This window comes from Apteryx mantelli, chromosome 10, assembly GCF_036417845.1.
Source record: "Apteryx mantelli isolate bAptMan1 chromosome 10, bAptMan1.hap1, whole genome shotgun sequence".
NCBI lineage: Eukaryota > Metazoa > Chordata > Aves > Apterygiformes > Apterygidae > Apteryx > Apteryx mantelli.
In genome coordinates, this window is record NC_089987.1 from 23,141,073 (window position 1) to 23,160,757 (window position 19,685).

Sequence of the window (19,685 nt, forward strand, 5' to 3'; positions counted from 1 at the left end):
TTGTCACAATATTTGTAGGAACTTGACATCTTCCAGACATTGCTCAGTGGGTTCAAAAGGACATGGGACAGGGGGGAAGAGCATAGAGACAACACTTTTTACTCCCTCTGGAAACCAGACTAAACCCTCAGCAAACTACAGAGGAGGTTCTGTCCATGTTTTTCCTGGTTCCTACTACATCTGAACACCTTCCCAAGATCCTGCTGGCTATTTTAACAGCACCTCAGTCTCCCAGCCTCTGTGTGACACTAATAGCCACAAGGGCCATCTCAGCCCCCATACCTTAATCCTGGCTTCGGTTTCATCTCTGCTGTGAAAAGTCAGTAGCAGAGACCTTAACACTTCATCTACCTTCAGGGGGGAAAAATAAATATACAAGTTTGTTCTAAGAGCAGATGGTGTCTAAAGAAAATCATAATTGCTCCAGAGTTGTAGATTTCCAAGGGACTTCTACATTTCAGTGCCACCAGACCTCTAGGCCAGAGCAGCAGTTATTAAAATTATAAATTTCACCACATTTTATTAATTGCTAATTACTGCTTCATTACTTCCACTCATGCTCCTGAGACTGCTGCTGTCACTGTTTCCTTCAGGAAGCAGTTCAGCTCACTTCAGAACTGCAAGAAGTGATGTGATGATTACAGTCAGTTACCAAAACAGAAGTCTATTTTCTGAGCCTGCTACACATGTTTAGACCCAACCCTACTCCAAAGGACTGAATACACATGCTAAACGCACTTTATCAGGATCATACTAGAGGACTCTGAATAGAACCAGCCTAAAACTACAGTTCTAGCTCACTTTAACATACCCCCACTGTCTCAGCATCCAACCTGAGGAACGATTTCTGTCCCGTCCCCTCTGCAATCCCCAGAGGGACAAATCAGTAATTCCACACTTGGGCTTGATTCTCTTTCTATTCAGACCTCCACAGAAGTCTGCCCAAGTAAAATTAGGATCTGGTCTTTAGCCTCAGTTTTCTCACTTACAGGAGGGACACTCACTCCATATGGAAGGTGCGGGAACTGAGAGTTGGACAATATCCAGAGCTTTGAACAGGCTTCCAAATCTGTAAAACTGAATTCAAGTACAGAGGCTCATGAACTTCCACAAAACTAGTCAAGTAATTAAGAACCATCTATATGAATATAAATTTATGGGCTTATGCTACCCTGCTTCATAATGGAAACACAAAGCTTATTTAGGTTTTATCCAGCTCCAATGCTATTAACTGCATGCATCCTAGGCATAACCACTTCTCTATAAATCTACATTTCATTAACACCCTGAAATCAATTACTTTGTGATTTATAGTTAAGGCCCTAGAACTGACAGTTATTAAACATCAAGCCTACTTTGGGTATTTCCATACACAGTGCAAGCTCCAATAGTTGAAGACTAGCCGCTTCAGCAGTCTCGCAGAGCAGAGGCAAGGCTTTGATCTAGACAGGGATATAGCTCTCCTTTCTCAGAACACCTTAGCTGGATCCAAGTCCCTTTTAGTTCATGCTATAACATTCATTCAATGCCAGCTCTAAAAGACGTGGCTGTTAATGTGTTTTAGGTGACAGCAAGCCTCCACAACTGATCAACCCCTCTGCTACTGGCCAGGAAACCTATGGTAGTCCCAGTCCTAAGCAGACTAGCCCCAAATACACCCTGTACTGCTGACCTTCTCCATGCAGGGCTTTAAAAACTGTCTGCCTGGCTTGCAGCGTGGCTTACTCAGGCTAGCAGAGCTGGGGATACCAGTGTTGCTGCAGTAAGGCAGGCAGGGAGCCCCACTTCTCAAACTGCTCCCGCAATTCAGGCGTCCCCATCAGCAGCAGCCCTACACACCAGGCTCGCGCTTCCCTGCTGAACGCCGCCATCCGTCAAAGAGCATTGCTGTCTGAGCGAACGTGGAGACATTCGGCAGCCACCCTGGAGTTCAGTCTAATTGTGACCCCAAGACAGATTTCATTACATTTCAACTCAAGAGCTATGAAGTGCTCTGTCATCAACCTGAGGCAGTCAACTGATTATAAAGACAGTATTTAATCTTCTTAATTCTCCGGAGACTTAAATTAAGGCACTTCACCACCTCAGTCCCTTCATTCTTCAGTCTAATTGAGGTTTCATTACCGACTCGCTACTGGGTCATCGTTTTGAGACACAGGTACATGACAGCAAAGGACCTAGGGGTACCTCAGCATGAGCTTTCATTTATACAAGGCAGCATTCACTCATTTATATTTCTTAGCTATACAGATAACGATCTTTGGCTTTAGCAACAAATAAGATTTGAATATTGATTCACTTCTCCCTGCTGTCGCCCAATTCAGATAAATCAATTTGTTAAAAAGTGACAGTCATCTTCATTTAATAACGCACTCTGAAGATGCACTTTAATAAACACATTTGAGTTTCCTAAGCAGGAAGAATATTCTTTTAATAGAAGTGGCCACTAAACGAGGTGCACTAATTACCTTTGAGGAGTTGTATTACGGGAAAAGTTTCATTTCCTCAGTCTCCCTTGCAGACACCAAGAGCCTAATACAACACAGTAAAAATATTTGCTAAATAACTCAGTTCAGTTAGGGAAAGAGTTCATTTGCTCTATGGTCAGTGATTTGGCTTAGCTTTCCACACCATTTAAACTCTTGTATAACTTGGCAGGCATGCTAGCATATTAGGATCTATCAAAATTCAAATAGGATTTATAATCAACAATGTGGTATATAAAGTGACTTTAAAGATTGAAGAAGTCACCTAGGCAGTTTTAAAGTTTGTAACAGAAAGGAAGGCAGTGTTTTTCCTTGAGTTTCCAGTCTGCCATTTTGTGTGTTTTCAGGCACTGTATTTATATGGTAATGCTGGGAATGCAAATATCTGAGCACTGCTTAGTGGTTTGAAGACAATTCTCAGCATTTACATTTACCTATAATTTAACAATGTTTTGACCAAATTTGACCTGGCAATCCTTTTAATAGGTTCTTCCAACTCAGGCCTCCATTTCAAAGGGCTTTCATTTCCAAACTCCTCACAACCCCCCTAAGTACATTTTGAGGTTAATGGTCAATACTTACTGCCTAGAGTTTCATTAAAGTCAAGTAAGAAGACACTGTCCTGCATTTCAGCATACATTCCACACCACTTCCAGCTTAAGAAGTTTCCCCAACAAATACCAACTGGTTCTAAGAAAATTAAGATATCCCAATAGTATATAATTCTTGTATCACCTCATACCTCAAGGACACAGGATGATCTTCCCCAGCTCCCTAATATGGAGTTCTCCATCACTTCCAGAGCAGAAAGGCAATAAAAAAAATTAGCATTAATGATTTCAATAAGAACAAGTTAGCAAGCAGTCCCAGGACAAATCTGAGAGCCACGCCAAAGAAAATCAGCTGAAACTCTTGTTAGTACAGCAAAACTGACCCTGAGAAATAAGGCATGCAGCTTTTTTTTATAATAAAATTCAGTGAAGGCAAGAGAACATATGGAAAATGATTAATAAATTCTGCTGACAGAAGTATACTATATAATGGGCTTCTCATACCAGATGGTCTGTTATAGCCAGGAGAAACTGAAGATCCTTAAGACAAAGTCCTTGCTTTTGAAGTAGGTTACAGTAACCACACAAGGAGACATAGATTGTAAGTCTTGGTAACAAGGCCAAGGGAACTCCAAAAAGGCCTCCTACACCTTGCTTTGACCATGCTCGCACCTGAAGCCTCTCTAAGTGGTAAACTGCAAAGGTAAAGACAGTTAAAGAAAGTTAGTACCAAACACCCTCCACTAAGCAGGCCACTCAAATACCCCTGCACCCTTCATACATTAGGATGGATCCAGTCAGCAGGATGAGGAAGTTGTTGCTCAGATAAAAAAATTGAAAGCTTTAAAGTTTCCTTTCCCAGTGCTTGACACCTCCCCAAACTTCTCCCCAATTGCACTTCATTGCTTTGTTCCACATTTGGATAGACAGACACTTAAAGTAACACTTAAAAACCTAAAATAAAATACTTTATTTTCCCCATATAAATCATTTTTTCCCTTTCTTTTTAAAAGGTCTTTTAACATTCATTTGCAGATCAAATGAAAAGACAATAGCCACATAAACCAACATCCCTTAATGTACTTACACAAATACATACATCCTTCAAAACAAAAGCATACATTGATTAGTTATAAAACAAACCCTTCACAACCATACAATCCTGGGGGTTTCCACAAGCGTAAACACAGACATACCCGCGCGTACAGGAAAGGTGGCACACAACTGCATTTGCTCTGATGGTTATGCATTTTTTTTAGCTGTTTTAGCAAGGAAAGGCTAGCAAATCCAGTCAATGGCAAGTTAAATTAGCCTCTACTGAGCAGGGAAGAGTTTCCTGCACTTAAATGCTACTTAAAGCTTCTGCTTGGTGCAAGCAAAAGTGTCTGCAGCCATCTGCTAATTCTTACAGCAAATTTCTCTTAAGACATGGAATCAGTCTGGGAATCACAAGGAGTCACATACAAGGGCTTGATGGCAATCCAAATTATTGCCTAAAAAGTAACCAATGAACAGCCATGGGCTGAAAGCATTTCTGGCATAAACAGGTAACTCCATCTGATCTTTGCGTCGACTGAATTAAATGCACAAAGAACTGAGGCTAAGGACATCAGTACGGCACTTCCAGAAGTAGTTGCAAGGATGAAACGGAGAAACCATCACCAGACTTCAGCAAAAAAACTAATTTCCCTGTCTTTGCTCACTAATGTGCTTAAAAAAATACAAGATTTTCAAAGAGCACAAGCAGAAACCTGGAAGGCTCTTGTTCAAAGTGAGAAATGGGGACAACTAGTACTGGTAAACAAAATAATTTAATTCCACCAAAACCAAGACAAACTGCACGGGACTTCCCCCTTTTCACCCTTAAGAATTAACATGCTGTAAATCATCTATAAAATAAATAGTAAGATGTCAAAAGACAGATTTTTAGGAAGGGTAGCAGGAGATTACAACGATCCAAGGCTACAGCTTACTGGTTCACCTTTGCTTCTTCCAGTGAATCAAGGATTCAAGGGTATTCCACATCCTAATTTACCCAGCAAAGTGGCCAGAAATCATGTTTTTTTTTTTCCCCTTTTTCCAGCTGCCCAATATTGAGCCCTTTCCTTAAGTCCCAAATTGTTTTTCTAATAGACAATAATTCTGTTAACTATATAATTTTTTTTCAACCAGTAATTTGATAGAAACGGCTTAAATTAAGATGAATAGACACAAATTAGTACCATTTTACGGACTACTGGATTTCATACTACAAATCTCATTATGTCTTGTAGAAATTAAATCTGAAAACCAGTGGCAAACACGCTTACAAACTGTGCACATCCAAGTACCCCTAAATAAAATATAAAATCAGTAAAGGTATGTGGTGCATCTCTAAATTTTAATGTACTCAACTAAAAATCAGTACTGTCACTTAGTGGAGAACCCAATTTATTTAGCCCTCATGTGACTAGTTATTCCAAAATATTGTGCTGGCTTCGAACAAAAGATCCAAAAAGCTTCAGGAAAACAACGGTGTTCCTAGCTATCAGAGGGCCTAGATACCAATTCTTCATTGGAAATACAGAACAGCATGGTCACTGCACAAGCTAAATTTACCTCGTTTGCCTATTTCTTGATCATAGCATAACCAATTTATTCTTTTCCCCACCCCTTTCTCTGCATGAATCTTGAAGATCCTAAATGTGAAAGCCAGTATTCGCTACATCTTCAATCAAGTAAAAAAAGAGCACATTAAAAACATCCAGGATTGAGACATGTAATCAGGTCTCATCCCAAATCAAATAAAAATTGCTCAAATAAACCGACAGCATCAACGAAAGCGGATGTCATCAGACCCTCTCCAAAAAAATTAACACATTCTTCCCTTGCATTCTTACATATCCCAAAAGTCACAACAGAAATTAAGTATTTTTTTCTCCTTGAAGAAATCTTTGGTCTAAAGACAGCTACAACAATGCAGGATTTTCACGACTAAAAGGACTGGTATCATTCCTAACTTTGGAACTCCTGCCACTGAGAACTAAATCAAAAGAAAAAAGGGAAAATAAAAGACTATCCAAACCACATCCTTCCTTTTTAACAGAAGGGGCAGCTGCTCTCAAAGGATTTTTCCTGTCATCTCCCAACATCTGGCAAGGAACGAAAAAAGACTTCAAAGAAAACTGGACATCAGGATCCCCACCATACCGATTCCTTTCGTTTAATTTAGAGGTCTGGCTTTTCATAGCAGGGTGTGCACATACCTTTTTTTGTACTTCCTAATCAGTTACCTCCAAATTTTGCTTTACCTATATAAACAACAGTTAAAAAATAGATCAGACTAACATTAGTGAGGAAAAAAAGTGACTTATGTTTATCTACCAGACAAGAGGCTTCTCTCTGCTCAGACCTCCGCAGAGGATTATCAGTGTCAGCACCTCCACGCACTTGAAATATATCATTACCTCTGCTTTAAGAGAAGTCTTTTAAAATGCTTCGGCTCAGCGGGAGTTTCGGAAACATTAATCACCCCTGAAACAGTGGCAAAGAGGTGAGGGTGTCTTTAGTGGACAACACCTTTACCGTGTTTTCTGTCTCAGGAAAAGGCAGCTTTTACAGGTGGTCTTCGATACTGTCCTGCCATCCATTCTTCCTCCAAAATATTTCTTCCCTCTTCCTATTTTAGTGATCATCGTTTCTTTTTTATTCCTCAGGGAGATTCATCTGTGGCCCTGCTTGCACTCTTGAGTTTAGAGGTTCAAAAAATGACGTACAGAAGAAGCTATTACTGCCCAATACCACAATCTTCCCAGTCGGGAGGAAACATGACTCAGCTCCCAGCAAAAAGTTCATTTTAATAAATTAAAACGGACAATGACCAGTCCCAGAAGCTTTTGTTGGGCAGATTTCTCTGCTTCTATTTACGTGCAACTGTAAAAAGCAAGATCTTTAGAAAACGTTATGAATTAGTCAGACTTGAGCCACAAGCTCACTCACCTATCCAATTCTCAAATAAAAAAAAAATGAACTGTTAAATGCATTAAATTCTGCCCTGATCAACGTGGCAAAAAAGCCTATTAAATGTGCAGCAGCTCCAGACAAAACAGTTTTTCAACAGTGCTTTTAGTCCCCACCAGTAATCAATTATCCTTCAAGCTCCTACATTATATAATTAGAAGTGCTTCCAGAAGGTGACTGGTAATTAATCAGGAGACTATATTTTCCTTCTTATAACTGCGCTCTTTCAGCCTTTTTCCGAGAGATCTTGCACACATCGACAGTTAAACCCATTTTTCCTTTAAACGCCATTTCTCCCTCTGAGCAGTTTTTCCCCATGTAAACTACAAACTTAAAACTAAGTGTTAATACCCACAAGTTAGGCCTCAAAATTTAGCTCTTAAACAAGCAGTATGAAAAATAAAACTGGATTCTCTTAAAGGAACCGCATCAGTTACTAATTTCCTCATTTTTATCTCTAAGGGGAACCAAATTAAACCTTTACCACAATTTTCTAAACAAAGTATCATGTACTTTTTCAGCTTAATGCTCCTCCAGTACTCCTCCCCAAAGCATTTTTGGTAGACAAATCCATACACGATCATGTTTCTAATCTGAAAAACATTTGCACGTCCTCATTAACATTCACTAGACAGATGCGAGTCTCACTTTCACTCGGGTGTCTCAAGACAATTGAAAGATCCCATAAAAACCACTTAAAAATAAAGCTATAATGACCCCTCCATTGATTTGGGAAGGGGGGGGAGGGGGACAAGGCCACAAAATGACCTATCAAAAAATCATACAGCATACATGAAATTAAAACCAAAGAGCCTCTTTCCTTGGACTCTTCTGCTGCTGCTTAAAGGCAGTCATTTTTAACCTAACATTTGTGAGCCAACCGCTTGCTCACAAGACGCTTTACCCCTTACGTCTTGCATCAGACTTGCACACTGCCAAGTGTTTTGGCCCAAACACCGTGTTTTGGCTTCCACAAACACTGGTAGCTCAAAACGGCATCCCAACACTATGAACGCCACGCCAAGGTTTTACAGTGACATTACAGCCATGCAGCAGTGTTCCTAACAACTTCTACCTGCCTGTGAAACAAGCTCTAAGAGCAGGAACTTGCTCCATTCTGTAATTATTTTAGAATGAAATATTGCTAGGCATTTGCTGCTGCTCAGCTTGCACGATCAAGTGGAGTTGTCTCTTTGCAATGACTGTGTTCAAATCCCATAAGAACTCCAACAGTTTGCCCTGGAGGAGAGCCTCCATGGGCACAAACTGCAAAACCTGCTGGGGAGAGTCCGAGTCTAGCAAAGAGCTCATTAGTTTATTCAGGTGGTGCAGATACTCAGCAACTGGATTTGGGAGACCTTGGTAACCAACGCACAGCAAAACAGCACAGGTCTTCAGTGGCTCATGGGAAGTCGGACAAGCAAACGTGATGCTTCTGAAACAGCAATGCAGTATAAAGATGAGGCCAGCTGTGAAGCGTGTAAAACAAGAAAGAATAGGCAGAATCAGTGCATCTCCTATTTTAAGTTGATTCAATGAATGCAAAACACACTCCAAAAGCTGCTGCTGGTATTTTGGTTCTCCATCGTAAAACAAAGAGAAGCTAAATGTCAGCAGTGGGGCCGAGTCTAGGAGCTTTATTTCCATTTTGGGTTGGCTTTCGGTATCACAAAGGGATGGAAAGTCCACCACAAGGCACTTGAACTGGTCACCACAACTTGCATTCGGGACCTCCTGGTGACACCTGGTAAGACTGGACAGTTCTGCCAGTATCAGTTCCCCAGAAAGAATCTCACAAGAGGGACAAGGCTGCAGCATTTGTCTGCTTTTCAGCTTGTCCCCTACCCATTCCTTCATGGCTTCATTAAGATTTTTTAAGACTTGACCATCACAAAATGGAGAACATTTTACCATTGGCAGTCTCTTTCCTTCCAAAATGTACCACAAGTTACATTCAAGGTTAGAAGACGATCCTTCCAAAATGCACGTTTTACCAGCATTATTTAAGCTGTGCTCTTCAGCCCAGTGATTAAAATAGCCCTTTGCCATTTTATCATTCCATGTAAGGGCTTCCAGCATCTTCCTTTCATTGTATGTACTAAAATATTTGTTCCTTTGCCCAAACCATTTTGCATTCATGCTGCAACCAGCCTGAGATTTCTTCACCAGCCAGTTATTTCTGGCAATAGGTTTCATGCAATATCTTTGCATAAAGAACTCCACTGCACAGTCTCTTAAGCTGTTCAGTTTTGTCTGCTCCGCTTCTTCCATACACTTAAAGAGCCGGATATTCTCAGAGATAGTCTCTACTTGGCACTTGTGGAAGAATGTGCAACATTCTTCATGTTTTTTAAGAAAAGATTCTGGCATCATATGCTGGGGAAAAAGTGCTTTGTTGACCATTTCTGTTCCAAAGTTCTGTATCATCTTAGAAAGCAGCAGGTGAATGCTCTCTCTGCCCAAATAACGAAGACAAATCACATAGGCCTCTGAGTTTCCAGCTTTGCTAGTGGCTGGCTTAAAGACATGGACCTCCTCAAAACAACAGTTTAGGAGAAAAAGCAGATTGGCAGAACAGTGTTCAAACAACGTGAACATCTTCAAAACAAAGGATCCTCCAGTGCTCAGGATCATTAAAGCAGTGACTGTTTCACAGTAGAGCAGAGGTGAAACAAGAGCTTCCTGTTCACCTGGATTTCCCTGGCAATCAAAACTGCCATCAGCAGTTACCAAGTGAACTGTGGCCATATTATTTATGAAGTGCTGAAGTCCTGTTAGATGTTTCAATGTCATCACATCACCAGTGTTATCTGGGCCAAAGTACCACCAAGGCAAGGTATTTGCAATAAGACGGTCATCCATAATCATCACAAGGGTGTCATTTGCTTCATGATATGGGTTTAGAGTATTAGCTACCCAATTCCAATCACAAGGGATGTGATGGGATTTCAGGTAGTGATTTAGACTGGCTATAAAAGCTCCAGGTGCTTCACAGATGTGGACAGAATTCAGTTCTCCATCCTGAAGAGCTTCTTCAGGGAGAAGAGGGAAGCTGCACAGTATCTCATGAAACTTGCACCAAGCCTGGGTACACAGCTCAGCATTCACAGATTTCTTCACATGAGGAATTATTTTCCCTGCTTTGTTGGTAAATGAGGTGTGCTGATGCCATTCATCCAGGTTCTTATCACTCAGCTGATTCTTGACTTCATTCATTGAGTCCTTCAGAGCAAGGAGTGAGTTGAATTCCTTGTGATCACAGGTAAAGGCCTCACTGGGATCTGGTAGCTGCCATTCATTACTCACAGGCTTAGCATAAGAAAACTTCTTTGCAAAAAGCTTCTCAATTTCAGCAAGAATATCAGGACTGAACTTTTCAAGTTTTGGAGTCTGGTCAACATAAGGCTTCTTACATTTGTTCATTGTTGGACTGATTCACAATCTAGAGGACAGCAGGAGAGAAGAAACACTTTTACAATTCTAAATAGAAATATAAATACGCAAAATTAAATATATATATATATATTTCTCCTCCTTAACCTTTGTATTTCAGAAAGAGAGAGAAAAATGCTTCACAGAACCATGTATTAATGTGAACAATAAATCACTTATCTTGAATAAGGCTATTTGGAAATCAGGAGGTTCAGAGGTCCACAGCTACCCTTTACGCTACTTTCATAGAGAACAGAGAAAGGTAGGCTGACTCTTAACTGAATTCTGAATACTCCACTTATTAGTTCATAATTGTTTGGATCTATGTAATATCTCCCTCAGTCACAAAACAGAAGAACATGTCCCAAGCTACTCAAGTTAACCAAGTCGGCCACAAATCTTTACAAGGGATTATGGCAGTATTTATTCAAGAGCACCAAAGTATGGGGAGTGGGGGAACAAGTAAAGGCAGCTTTTGAGAGGAAGCACAGTTGTTCCTTCTATTGTCTCCTGACTCACAACAACTAATATTCATACTCCTTCCACCAAATTGAGTGGGACATTAGGAAAGTTCCCTCCTTACCCACCCCATTTAGTTGAAGATTCCCTAGGGAGAGGTTTAACAGAAAAAAAAAACATATTTTTGCGCTCAACTTTATGACTACACATAAGGTTTTGGTTAGGCCACTTCAAATCCTTACACCTTGTTTTCCCTACTGGAAAAGCAGTAGGGAAACTGAAGTTAGAAATGAAGGTTTTCTTGGATATTTATGGTCAATTCTAACTCACACTTGATGTTAACTAAGGAGTGGAAAGCGTTGTGCTCTGAATGGCTAAGGGCAGCCTAACACAAGCATGTTCTGCACAAAGCTAACAAGCCTGCTGCCGTCTGCTCCAGTAGGCAGCACAGAGCACGCAAAGGGAGAATTTCGGTTCACTAGCGAGACAGTCACAAACTCAGATTTTCAAAACGTAGGCTTTTCATTTAAGCAGCATTGTGTAATTAAAATGACCACAGGAGACAGGAAATTCTTCAGCATACCATTTTAACCTTTTCAAAAACACCGTTTCCTCAGAAGCGAAATACAGCCTTTTAAACTGTTATGAAAAAGCTTATTGCAAAAACTAAAATAAAAAAGATAAATTGAAACTCAGGAATCTATGGAGGCAAGGAGCACAAAGAACGGCCAACTGAATTTTCCCCTTCGTATTTGGACTGTCTCAGGCCACAGTCCCACTACCGTGGTCATCTCTTCTCCCCATAACCAGCCCGCTGAAGGGAAGCGTGTGGTTAAGCGCGTACGGGTGACGTTCCAGACCAGATCTGGGGAACTTCACCCCTTGTTTTCCCAGTCCGATTGCCTTTTGACGAAGGCAGAAGTCAGCTAGTTTCACTTTCCCTTCGGAGGCCCTATTTTGCCTCGAATGCAGTCCCCCCGCACAGGGCGGGGAGGGGGGTCGCGGTTTTGCAGCCCCCCTCATACAGGCGGGCGCTGCGCCCCGAACTACTCCGTATCCTGAGCGCCAGCTGCCAGCACGGTGCTTTAGCGAGGGCTCGCGCCAGCAAAGCCCGAGCGAGCCGCCCACAGCGCAGCCGGCAGCTCAGCTCAGCTCCGCGGCAGCGGCTGCCTCGCCCCTCACGGCCTCCGCGCCGCAGACGTGGCCCCGTCCCCCCGCCGCCGCCTCCAGGCCGCCTCACGGCGCGGCGCGGCGCGCCCGCCCGCCTCCCCCCGCCACGCGAGGCCGCGGCTGCGGCGCGGCCTAGGCAGCGGCGGCGCCGCTCTTACCCGGCGGGCTGCGGCGGCGCGGCGGGAAGCGAGGCGAGGCGGGGCGGGCCGGGCCGCAGGCACCGCACCGCTCCGCGCCGCCCCGGCCCCTCCCGCGGCGCCCGGCGCCCTTTCACCCGCGGCCGTTCAGCGCGGGCGGGGAGGCGCTGTGCGGGGAGGGAGCCGGCAGCGCTGGGCCGCCGCGCAGTCGCGCTCTCCGGCGCCAAGGGAAACGCTTCTCCCCGGGACAGCCACCTAGTTCAGCCTGCCTGTTTCCGCAGGGGAGGGAGAGGAGGCACCTCCGCGGCGCGGCGCCTTCTCCCCCGGGCGGCTCTCGTTTCCGGCGGCGGTGGCCGTGCTCCTCCAGAGCCTGAGGGCACAACTCGCTTCAGCCTCTGCAGCCCACCGACATTCGAGTAGCAGATGCTTAAGACAATTCCTAACTCCTTTCCTTACCCTTTACAACCCGCTTGGCCGCCCTTTCTCAATCCCGAGGAGGCTCATTACCCACAATTTGGATTAGCGTAAGGCAGCGCAGGATTCAAGAGCCTTGAAATACTAGTGGCACAACAACGAGCAAAATTGGTGAACATCCACCATTTCTGTCCCTGGAAACACACATTTTTTTCCTAGACACCAAAACAGCATTTCACCTACAAGCAGGGGCAAGGTCAGAGCAGACTATCACAGCAGACAAGCTACTCTTGAGACTTTAAGTATTGTGGGGATTTTCTTACACAGGAAAATGAGGCACTTACCAGGTCAACTGAGAACAAGTAGCCAACAACGTAGCGTGAGTTAGCAGAAAATATTTAATACCAAGTTTACGCCTACTGACATTACCAGAGAGAAATATGTGAGACTGGTAAAGTCTGATCCAGGCCTAGAACAGGGTGAGCTTTAACACTTAAGTTCAGTGCTATGAGCACAAGGGACTCCAGAACTAAGGGAGCTGAGAAAGTTTTGCTAGAAGCTAAAGAGTTAAAATCTGACACATCCATTTTAAGGATAGCCAATGTAATTGGTAATCTAAAGATAATTAATCTTTTATCCTACTCTATGAGAAATCATATTCTGTAAGCATCAGTCAGGTACACTCAAGACTTCATATATTAAATTCACAACTGAATATATAAATCTATAAATAAACAGCCTTCCCCCCACCTTTGAGCTACTTGCTTGTTTTCTAAATTAAAGGAATACTACTACAGAACAGAAACAGCTGTAGGTGCACTGCTTTCTATTTAATAAAATATGGGTTAAGAAGCCCCATGCTGCCTGTAAACACAAACACAGAGCTACCAAACTTTTATTCACTAAAACCCTTAGAGAAAAAAGAGAAACAATTCATTTTCAAGCTGAAGTTAGTATATTCAGCACTAATACACACACCGTAACGAAAAGATACTTACAAACCACCCTTTCAGAAAGAAACTTCACCTAACAAGAAGCAGTTCAGCTGCGGGTGGAAGATTTATCTGCAGGTGTGCAGTGCCTCCTCCCCCTTTGATTGGCTTGTTTGAAAATTGTTATCTAATCAAGCAGTATATATAGTTTAAGGTGAAATACCTGAGCAAGTTAAAGCAGCTAAGCAACTAGCTAGTCAGGTCAGGTAGGTAAGGGTGTAATTGTCCCCCCTGCTGCCCCCCCCCCCCCCCCCCCCCGTGCCTGTTGTGGTCTGTCTTTAAATTTGATTGTAAAAAACCTGCAGTACCAGTAATATCATTGTTAAAAATTGTGTCTTATCCTTAGCTTAGGAGAGCTTAGAGCTGACCAGGATGTAACAGGCACATGACAGTCTGAAATGTTTTTTTCCTCATGCTGTGTTTGTAGTAAAAGTCTAAGGTTAGCTTTCCTTTAGTTTTGGCTTTCTGTCTGATAGTAGTGCTGTGAGGTTTTCAATTACTTTTTTCTTTTTTTTAATTTCCCACTATCACCAAAAACAAGACTTGTAGTGATCAAATTTTGTGGACAATAGGTTATTTAAATTACTTGGGTTTGTGATTTGTGGGGGTTTTCTTGCCCCTTTTATTCTTTAATACTTAAATCACTTTCACAAGCTGTTAGGCTCATAAGTGTTTAGGTAATATCAGCAAGAGAGCAACTGAAACCCAACACATAGGGGAAAGTGATCTGAAATTGGACTTTTACCATGTCAGCCCCACTCTGCTAGGCTTTTAATATAGCTTTTAACTCCTCTGCACTACAGTCTGCTAATCTGAGCCTGGACTGCTGAGGAGAGGGGTCTCCCAACATGCAATGGAAAACTGTTCTTCACTGAATATGCAATGGTATAAAATTCCCAGCTAAAAAAAATACAGGACAATAGCATGTTTAAGAAAATAAGTTGCTTTTTCTGAATCTGTATTTAAAGTGTTAACTCAGCTTGTGAACTTCAGTTTCCTCTAATCTTTTCTTAACATCTTTTAAAGTTAAAACAGAAATTCAATGAAGTGCTTCTGCCCAATTCTAAGTACTTTCTAGGACTTTTTCCTGTCCCTATGAGAAATTCAAAATTGGAGTATAACACTTGCTTACTGGATTAGCCCTGCTTTTGTGGGGCTAAACTTCTAGCAGCTGATAGATAGCTCATCTTCTATCCTTCTCCCCACAGATCATATGTGTGCACAGTTAGAGCACTAACAGCCCTGAACAGAGGCACATATCCTTAAATAGACATTCAGATAAACATCGGAAGTCTTCAAATTAAGAATGAGCTAGTCCCGTTTGTGCCCTTTTTTTTTTTTTAATTTAAAATAGCAGAGTATACATGCAGCCTAACCATGCTAGTTGATGCAGTTGAAGGGTGTTGCTGGAGGTTTGGGGGGCTTTTTTCCTGCATATCAGGTACGCAGGAATGGGGCCTGAAAGAGTACGCTGAGCCCTGGAAGAAAACTAATCGATTCTACAGAATGCCCAGTTCTTCTCACCCTGTTTCTAAAGATCAGTCACACAAATGTGTGTTTTGGGATCAAGGCTCACCATGTTTTTAGCAATTGTTGTTCAGGATGTAAAATGTTCATCAGTTAGGTAGATAACATTGGCCTTCTTAAAGGTAGGCAGGTAGCAGCCTCTCTTATTTTTTGTAAAGGTGCAGCACAGATACTGCAGACTTTGATAAATGTCAAGGAAAGATTTGCTGTCTCCCACCTTCTCAGCCACATCTGGGGCTCTGATTTACATTTTACATGTCTTGTGGCTTTTAGCTATACCAAGAAATTGGTATGTAGCGCATGAGGTTGGGAGGGTTGGCTGCTCTTAATGTAGTGGTTTGGCATGACCTTGGGGGCCAGTCAGTCAGGGCTTTCCTTCTGTTTTTGGCTTGCAGTCTAAGGTCAGGCAGGTTTGCATTTTGATTCCTTTATCTGAAGGATTGCGACTGTAGTCTGTTGCTACGGTGAAAGTGCACTGTGAGACTTAAGTAAGCAATATCTAATGGAGAACATTAATAAAGTGATCTACTGTTGTTTAACCTTCACTTCTTAACGCAAAAATCAGTGAAACGGAAATGAGAAAAACCCTGGAGACTATTCAGTCCTGTGGCATTATTTCACCACAGATAATGAGAAGACATTGGTCCGGTTGGGACGACATAAATAATACCTCCTGGTGGACCATGGTTACAAGTGATGGTATGTTCACCTAGTGACCTCCAGAGAGCCATGTTTTCCAAAGAGGGTTGTTGGGGGAACTGTCTTTGGGAACACAGCCCAGGAGACTGGTGAATATCTTGTACTGGAGCTCTTCTGTGTGAAAGTATTATTGATTGTTGAGAGAAGACCGAATGATAGCAAAGGATAAACTTTTGTCCTGTGTGGTCTCAGTACAGGGAAGTATCCTGATTACAGCTATATTCTTCCTATGGAGAAGCATATGCAGAACTCCAGGCCAATGGTTAGGTGTGATGCTAGGATATGAACTGTATTTAACTATATTGGACAGAGGAATATATCTATTTTCAATGATCTTTAGTGTTATATATAATTGTGATATATATAAATGATATATACCATTTAACCATTTAAGAATTGTTTTCTTCTGTGACAGGGCTATATGAGTATTTCTTTCTTCCTTGTGATTTTTTTGCTCTTTATTTTCAAGTTATTTGTGTTTATTGTAAACCAGAAGGGCATCTGGCCTTTTGTAGTCTTTAGTCCACTAACATCCATTTCTTTTCCACTTACCCTTACTAAGATGTTGTTGAAAGACTCCACCATATTTTCCCCTGAGCTATGTGATTTTTCTGCCTGCCTCAAAGCACATTCACAGCACAAAGCCCATCCATTCATCCCAAACCTGACCTACTGCTGATCCCCAGTTGTGCTGTTTCTATCCCTTAAGAAAGTCTGACTTCCTCTCAAAATCCCCAAAAGATCGTTTTCTGTTTTTCTTGGTGCTACTGAGTTCCTTGACATGAACACTTCAGTTACTTCCGCAGACTCCCGCAACTATGACCCCAAGCTTTTTCTTTAACCTTTGACGCCTCTCTGGAGTTGGAAAGTGGGTGTGCTGGCAAGTCTTAGGACATCTGGGCTCTTTTCCAAATTTCTGTTGTATCATTTGTTTTCCAGATTTGGGCAAGTCACATTCTCTTTCTGCCTCAGTCTTACTGACTCGGAAAAGTACAGATGCTCAGTTTTCTCAGAGCTAGTGTACAGTTTAGGAGCACTGAGTCTGCTTCCCTGCCAGTGCACCTCATACAATCCTCTACATAAACTGATCTCTGTCCTGAAAGCCTTTCCCCCCTTCAATCCTTCAGAAGGGTTATCCAGAACCTCACACTTGGGTAGCTAGAAACTTTCTTCTAATGTCTAGCCTGACTGAGCAAGTATCTCCCCAGCTTCCTTGTGCCAACACTATCTTTACATTTATGTATCTCTCTTGCCTCCGTGGCAATGTTTTTACAGCCTGCCATCGGAGCATTGCTTAGTTTTCATTTTGCTCAGCTGACAAAGCCAAGCTCTTTTAGCTTCTGGTTCTCCATTTGCCTGGTCATCCCTTTTTTGAAGTCACTATAGTTAGAGTTCCTCTTTCTTGAAGATGTATGACAAGGAGTGCACAAACCATTTCAGGCAGCTCTTCCCAGAGATTTTTATTAAAAGTCCTCTTTCTCTAGTGGAATACCTTTTCTGGTATGTTATTTGATTGTATTTATCTTACTTGTGGCTGGTAACACTCCTGTGACTGTCTAGAATATCCAACCTGCAAACATAATGAGTTTCCAAAAGATGAGTTTCCTAATTACAGTAGAAATTCTGATTAGTTCTTAGATTACATGTTCTCTCCTTTGCCACAGATTCCCTGTATGACTCTGGAGAAACTGCTTGTGAAGTTTTCACCCAGTTTTTTTAACCTAGCTCACATTCTTCCCATATGTACACAAACTTCTGACTAAGCTTGGAGGAAGCTTTATGTCAGACTAACTTAATTGGGTGGGAGGAGTAGTGTTACACTTTATATCTGCAACCTACCCTTTATGGAATCAGCAGAGAAGCAAACTCTTTCCAGGATTTTCCCATTTCACATTCCTCCAAAATGCTGACTGAGACGGACTCCCAGCTTTCCTAAGTACCAGAGAATCCAGAAGGATGCCCCCAGATGGAGATAGTGCTGAGCACTGCACCCATGGCAACACAGTAATGCCAGTAAGCCTTTACTGTAGGGATGCTTTCTCCTGGACTAGGCTTACTCAGGTTAGCTACACAGTTAAGAGACCCTGTTAGTCCTTCTGCAGCTCAGTTCTCTTTCCCAAAATGCTCGTGGTATGATACATGTGAGAAGACTACAAGATAATTTGATGCTGTGATAATGTGAGCATAGAGGTATGTGGGAGGCTTACCCCAAAGCATTAATTATTTTGATGAAATGCTTGCAAAAAGCTTCACAACACTTCCTCAGATAGAAATTGCTGTAGGAATGTAAAGCATTGTTACAAAATTATTTCAGGTGATTGTATCTGCATCCTATAGCTGTTGAAGCTTTATCTACAGAAGCAGGACTTGAATGATGCCCAGGTCAGTAAGATCTGGATTATAGATATATTTTGCTGCAGACACACACATAAAGACTAATAGACAACTGAGATTCTTTCAGAATGAAAGACTGTCAATATGCTTTCTTTGGGATTATGCAGCCTATTCAATAACTTCATTTTTTAGACAGATCTACTTTAGAGTGCTTGTACAGGACCTGAAGTTTAATTAGTTTTTTCTCTTCCTTTCCACAGTATTATTGACATGAATGCTCAAATGCTCAAATTAATTTTGTCTAGTAGGCTGGACAAGCATGAAATAAAGGCACAATTACAAGGTAAAACTCCAGTAATTTTTGTTGCTGTTAAATCACAGACCATTGCAGAAATAAAAATATTCCCTTTTTGATAATCCTGTTTGTCATGTAAATCCAAACTAGGGAGGAGATTGTCTTGGACAAGAACATACTGGAAAGAGCTCTCAGTCTGTCTGATCTCTTGTCTGCTTTGCAAAAAAAAAAAAAAAAAAAAAAAACCTGATTAATGAATGTAATCAGATTAAGGCTAAACAAGGGAACGTATCTGGGGGGCATCAGAAGTCTGCTGGTACCAAAGAACTATATGGAAAATCAACGTTAAGGGCCTAACATTGCTCTGTCATTAATTTAATGGGAGCAAGTAATGGCTTTCAAAAAAGTCCTGAGTGCTGGCAAGAGAAGCATGGATTTCCGGGAGGCAGAAAGACTTGCAGGAGCAGGGAGGGGGCTGTAAGGCCCTAGCTTTAGGCGGGTGCAGCTTGCAGTGGCCTGTGACTTGCAGAGTCCCTTGGTGTATTGGCAGGGCTTTGGACAGAGAGCCTGATGCAATTGCATCTACCTAAAGCCATCTCTGCTATCGGCTCAATGTGTTTTGTATAGAAAAATGTTGCTGAAGGAAAAAGTAATGAAGGGAAAGGAGACTATATGCAGAACAGGCACAGAGATGGCTACGGTTCGGAAAAACAGAAATAAGAGATAATGATAGAAGGGGGGTATATCTGAAAAAGGAGGGGGATCATGGTAAGAACAGAATGAGGAGGGCAAGAGAAGAGGGATGGAAAGGAAAATGAGTTTAGTACTGCCACAGAAAACTCTGCCAGCAGACTGCACTGCGCCGGCGCAGCGATGTGCAGCTCCTGCTGCCTGAAGGGATGGAGGGGAAAGACAAGAACTTGAGGGGAAAGGGCACTTAGGGTTTGTTCGGATCCATTTTTTAGTGTCTGACTACTTCAGTTGTACCTTTCAACAGGTAGCTCTTACTGACAGAACTTACTATTACACGATGCCTAAATCCTGCATGTTGTTACAGACTCCCAGCATGTGCTGGAATAGAGGAGAATACTATGGGTTTCTGCCTTGGAGCAGGGGCCTTCCAACATGAAGTATATCTCTCTCTAAAAATGCCCAGGCTGTTTCTTATCATTTGACTTTGAAGTTCTCTG

General features: G+C 42.1%; 1 protein-coding gene across 1 annotated transcript; it reads right to left on the minus strand.

Moving 5' to 3' along the window:
- Nucleotides 1–3,988: 3,988 nt before the first annotated feature.
- On the minus strand, nt 3,989–10,477 carry CMTR2 (cap methyltransferase 2). Its single transcript, XM_013948582.2, has one exon. The coding sequence runs from the start codon at nt 10,457–10,459 to the stop codon at nt 8,165–8,167; it is 2,295 nt and encodes a 764-aa protein (XP_013804036.1). The 5' UTR covers nt 10,460–10,477; the 3' UTR covers nt 3,989–8,164.
- Between the last annotated feature and the right edge of the window lie 9,208 nt (nt 10,478–19,685).

Bases quoted from the DNA above. Each gene is read 5' to 3' on its own strand.
- CMTR2 (XM_013948582.2), bottom strand. From the start codon at position 10,459: ATGAACAAATGTAAGAAGCCTTATGTTGACCAGACTCCAAAACTTGAA.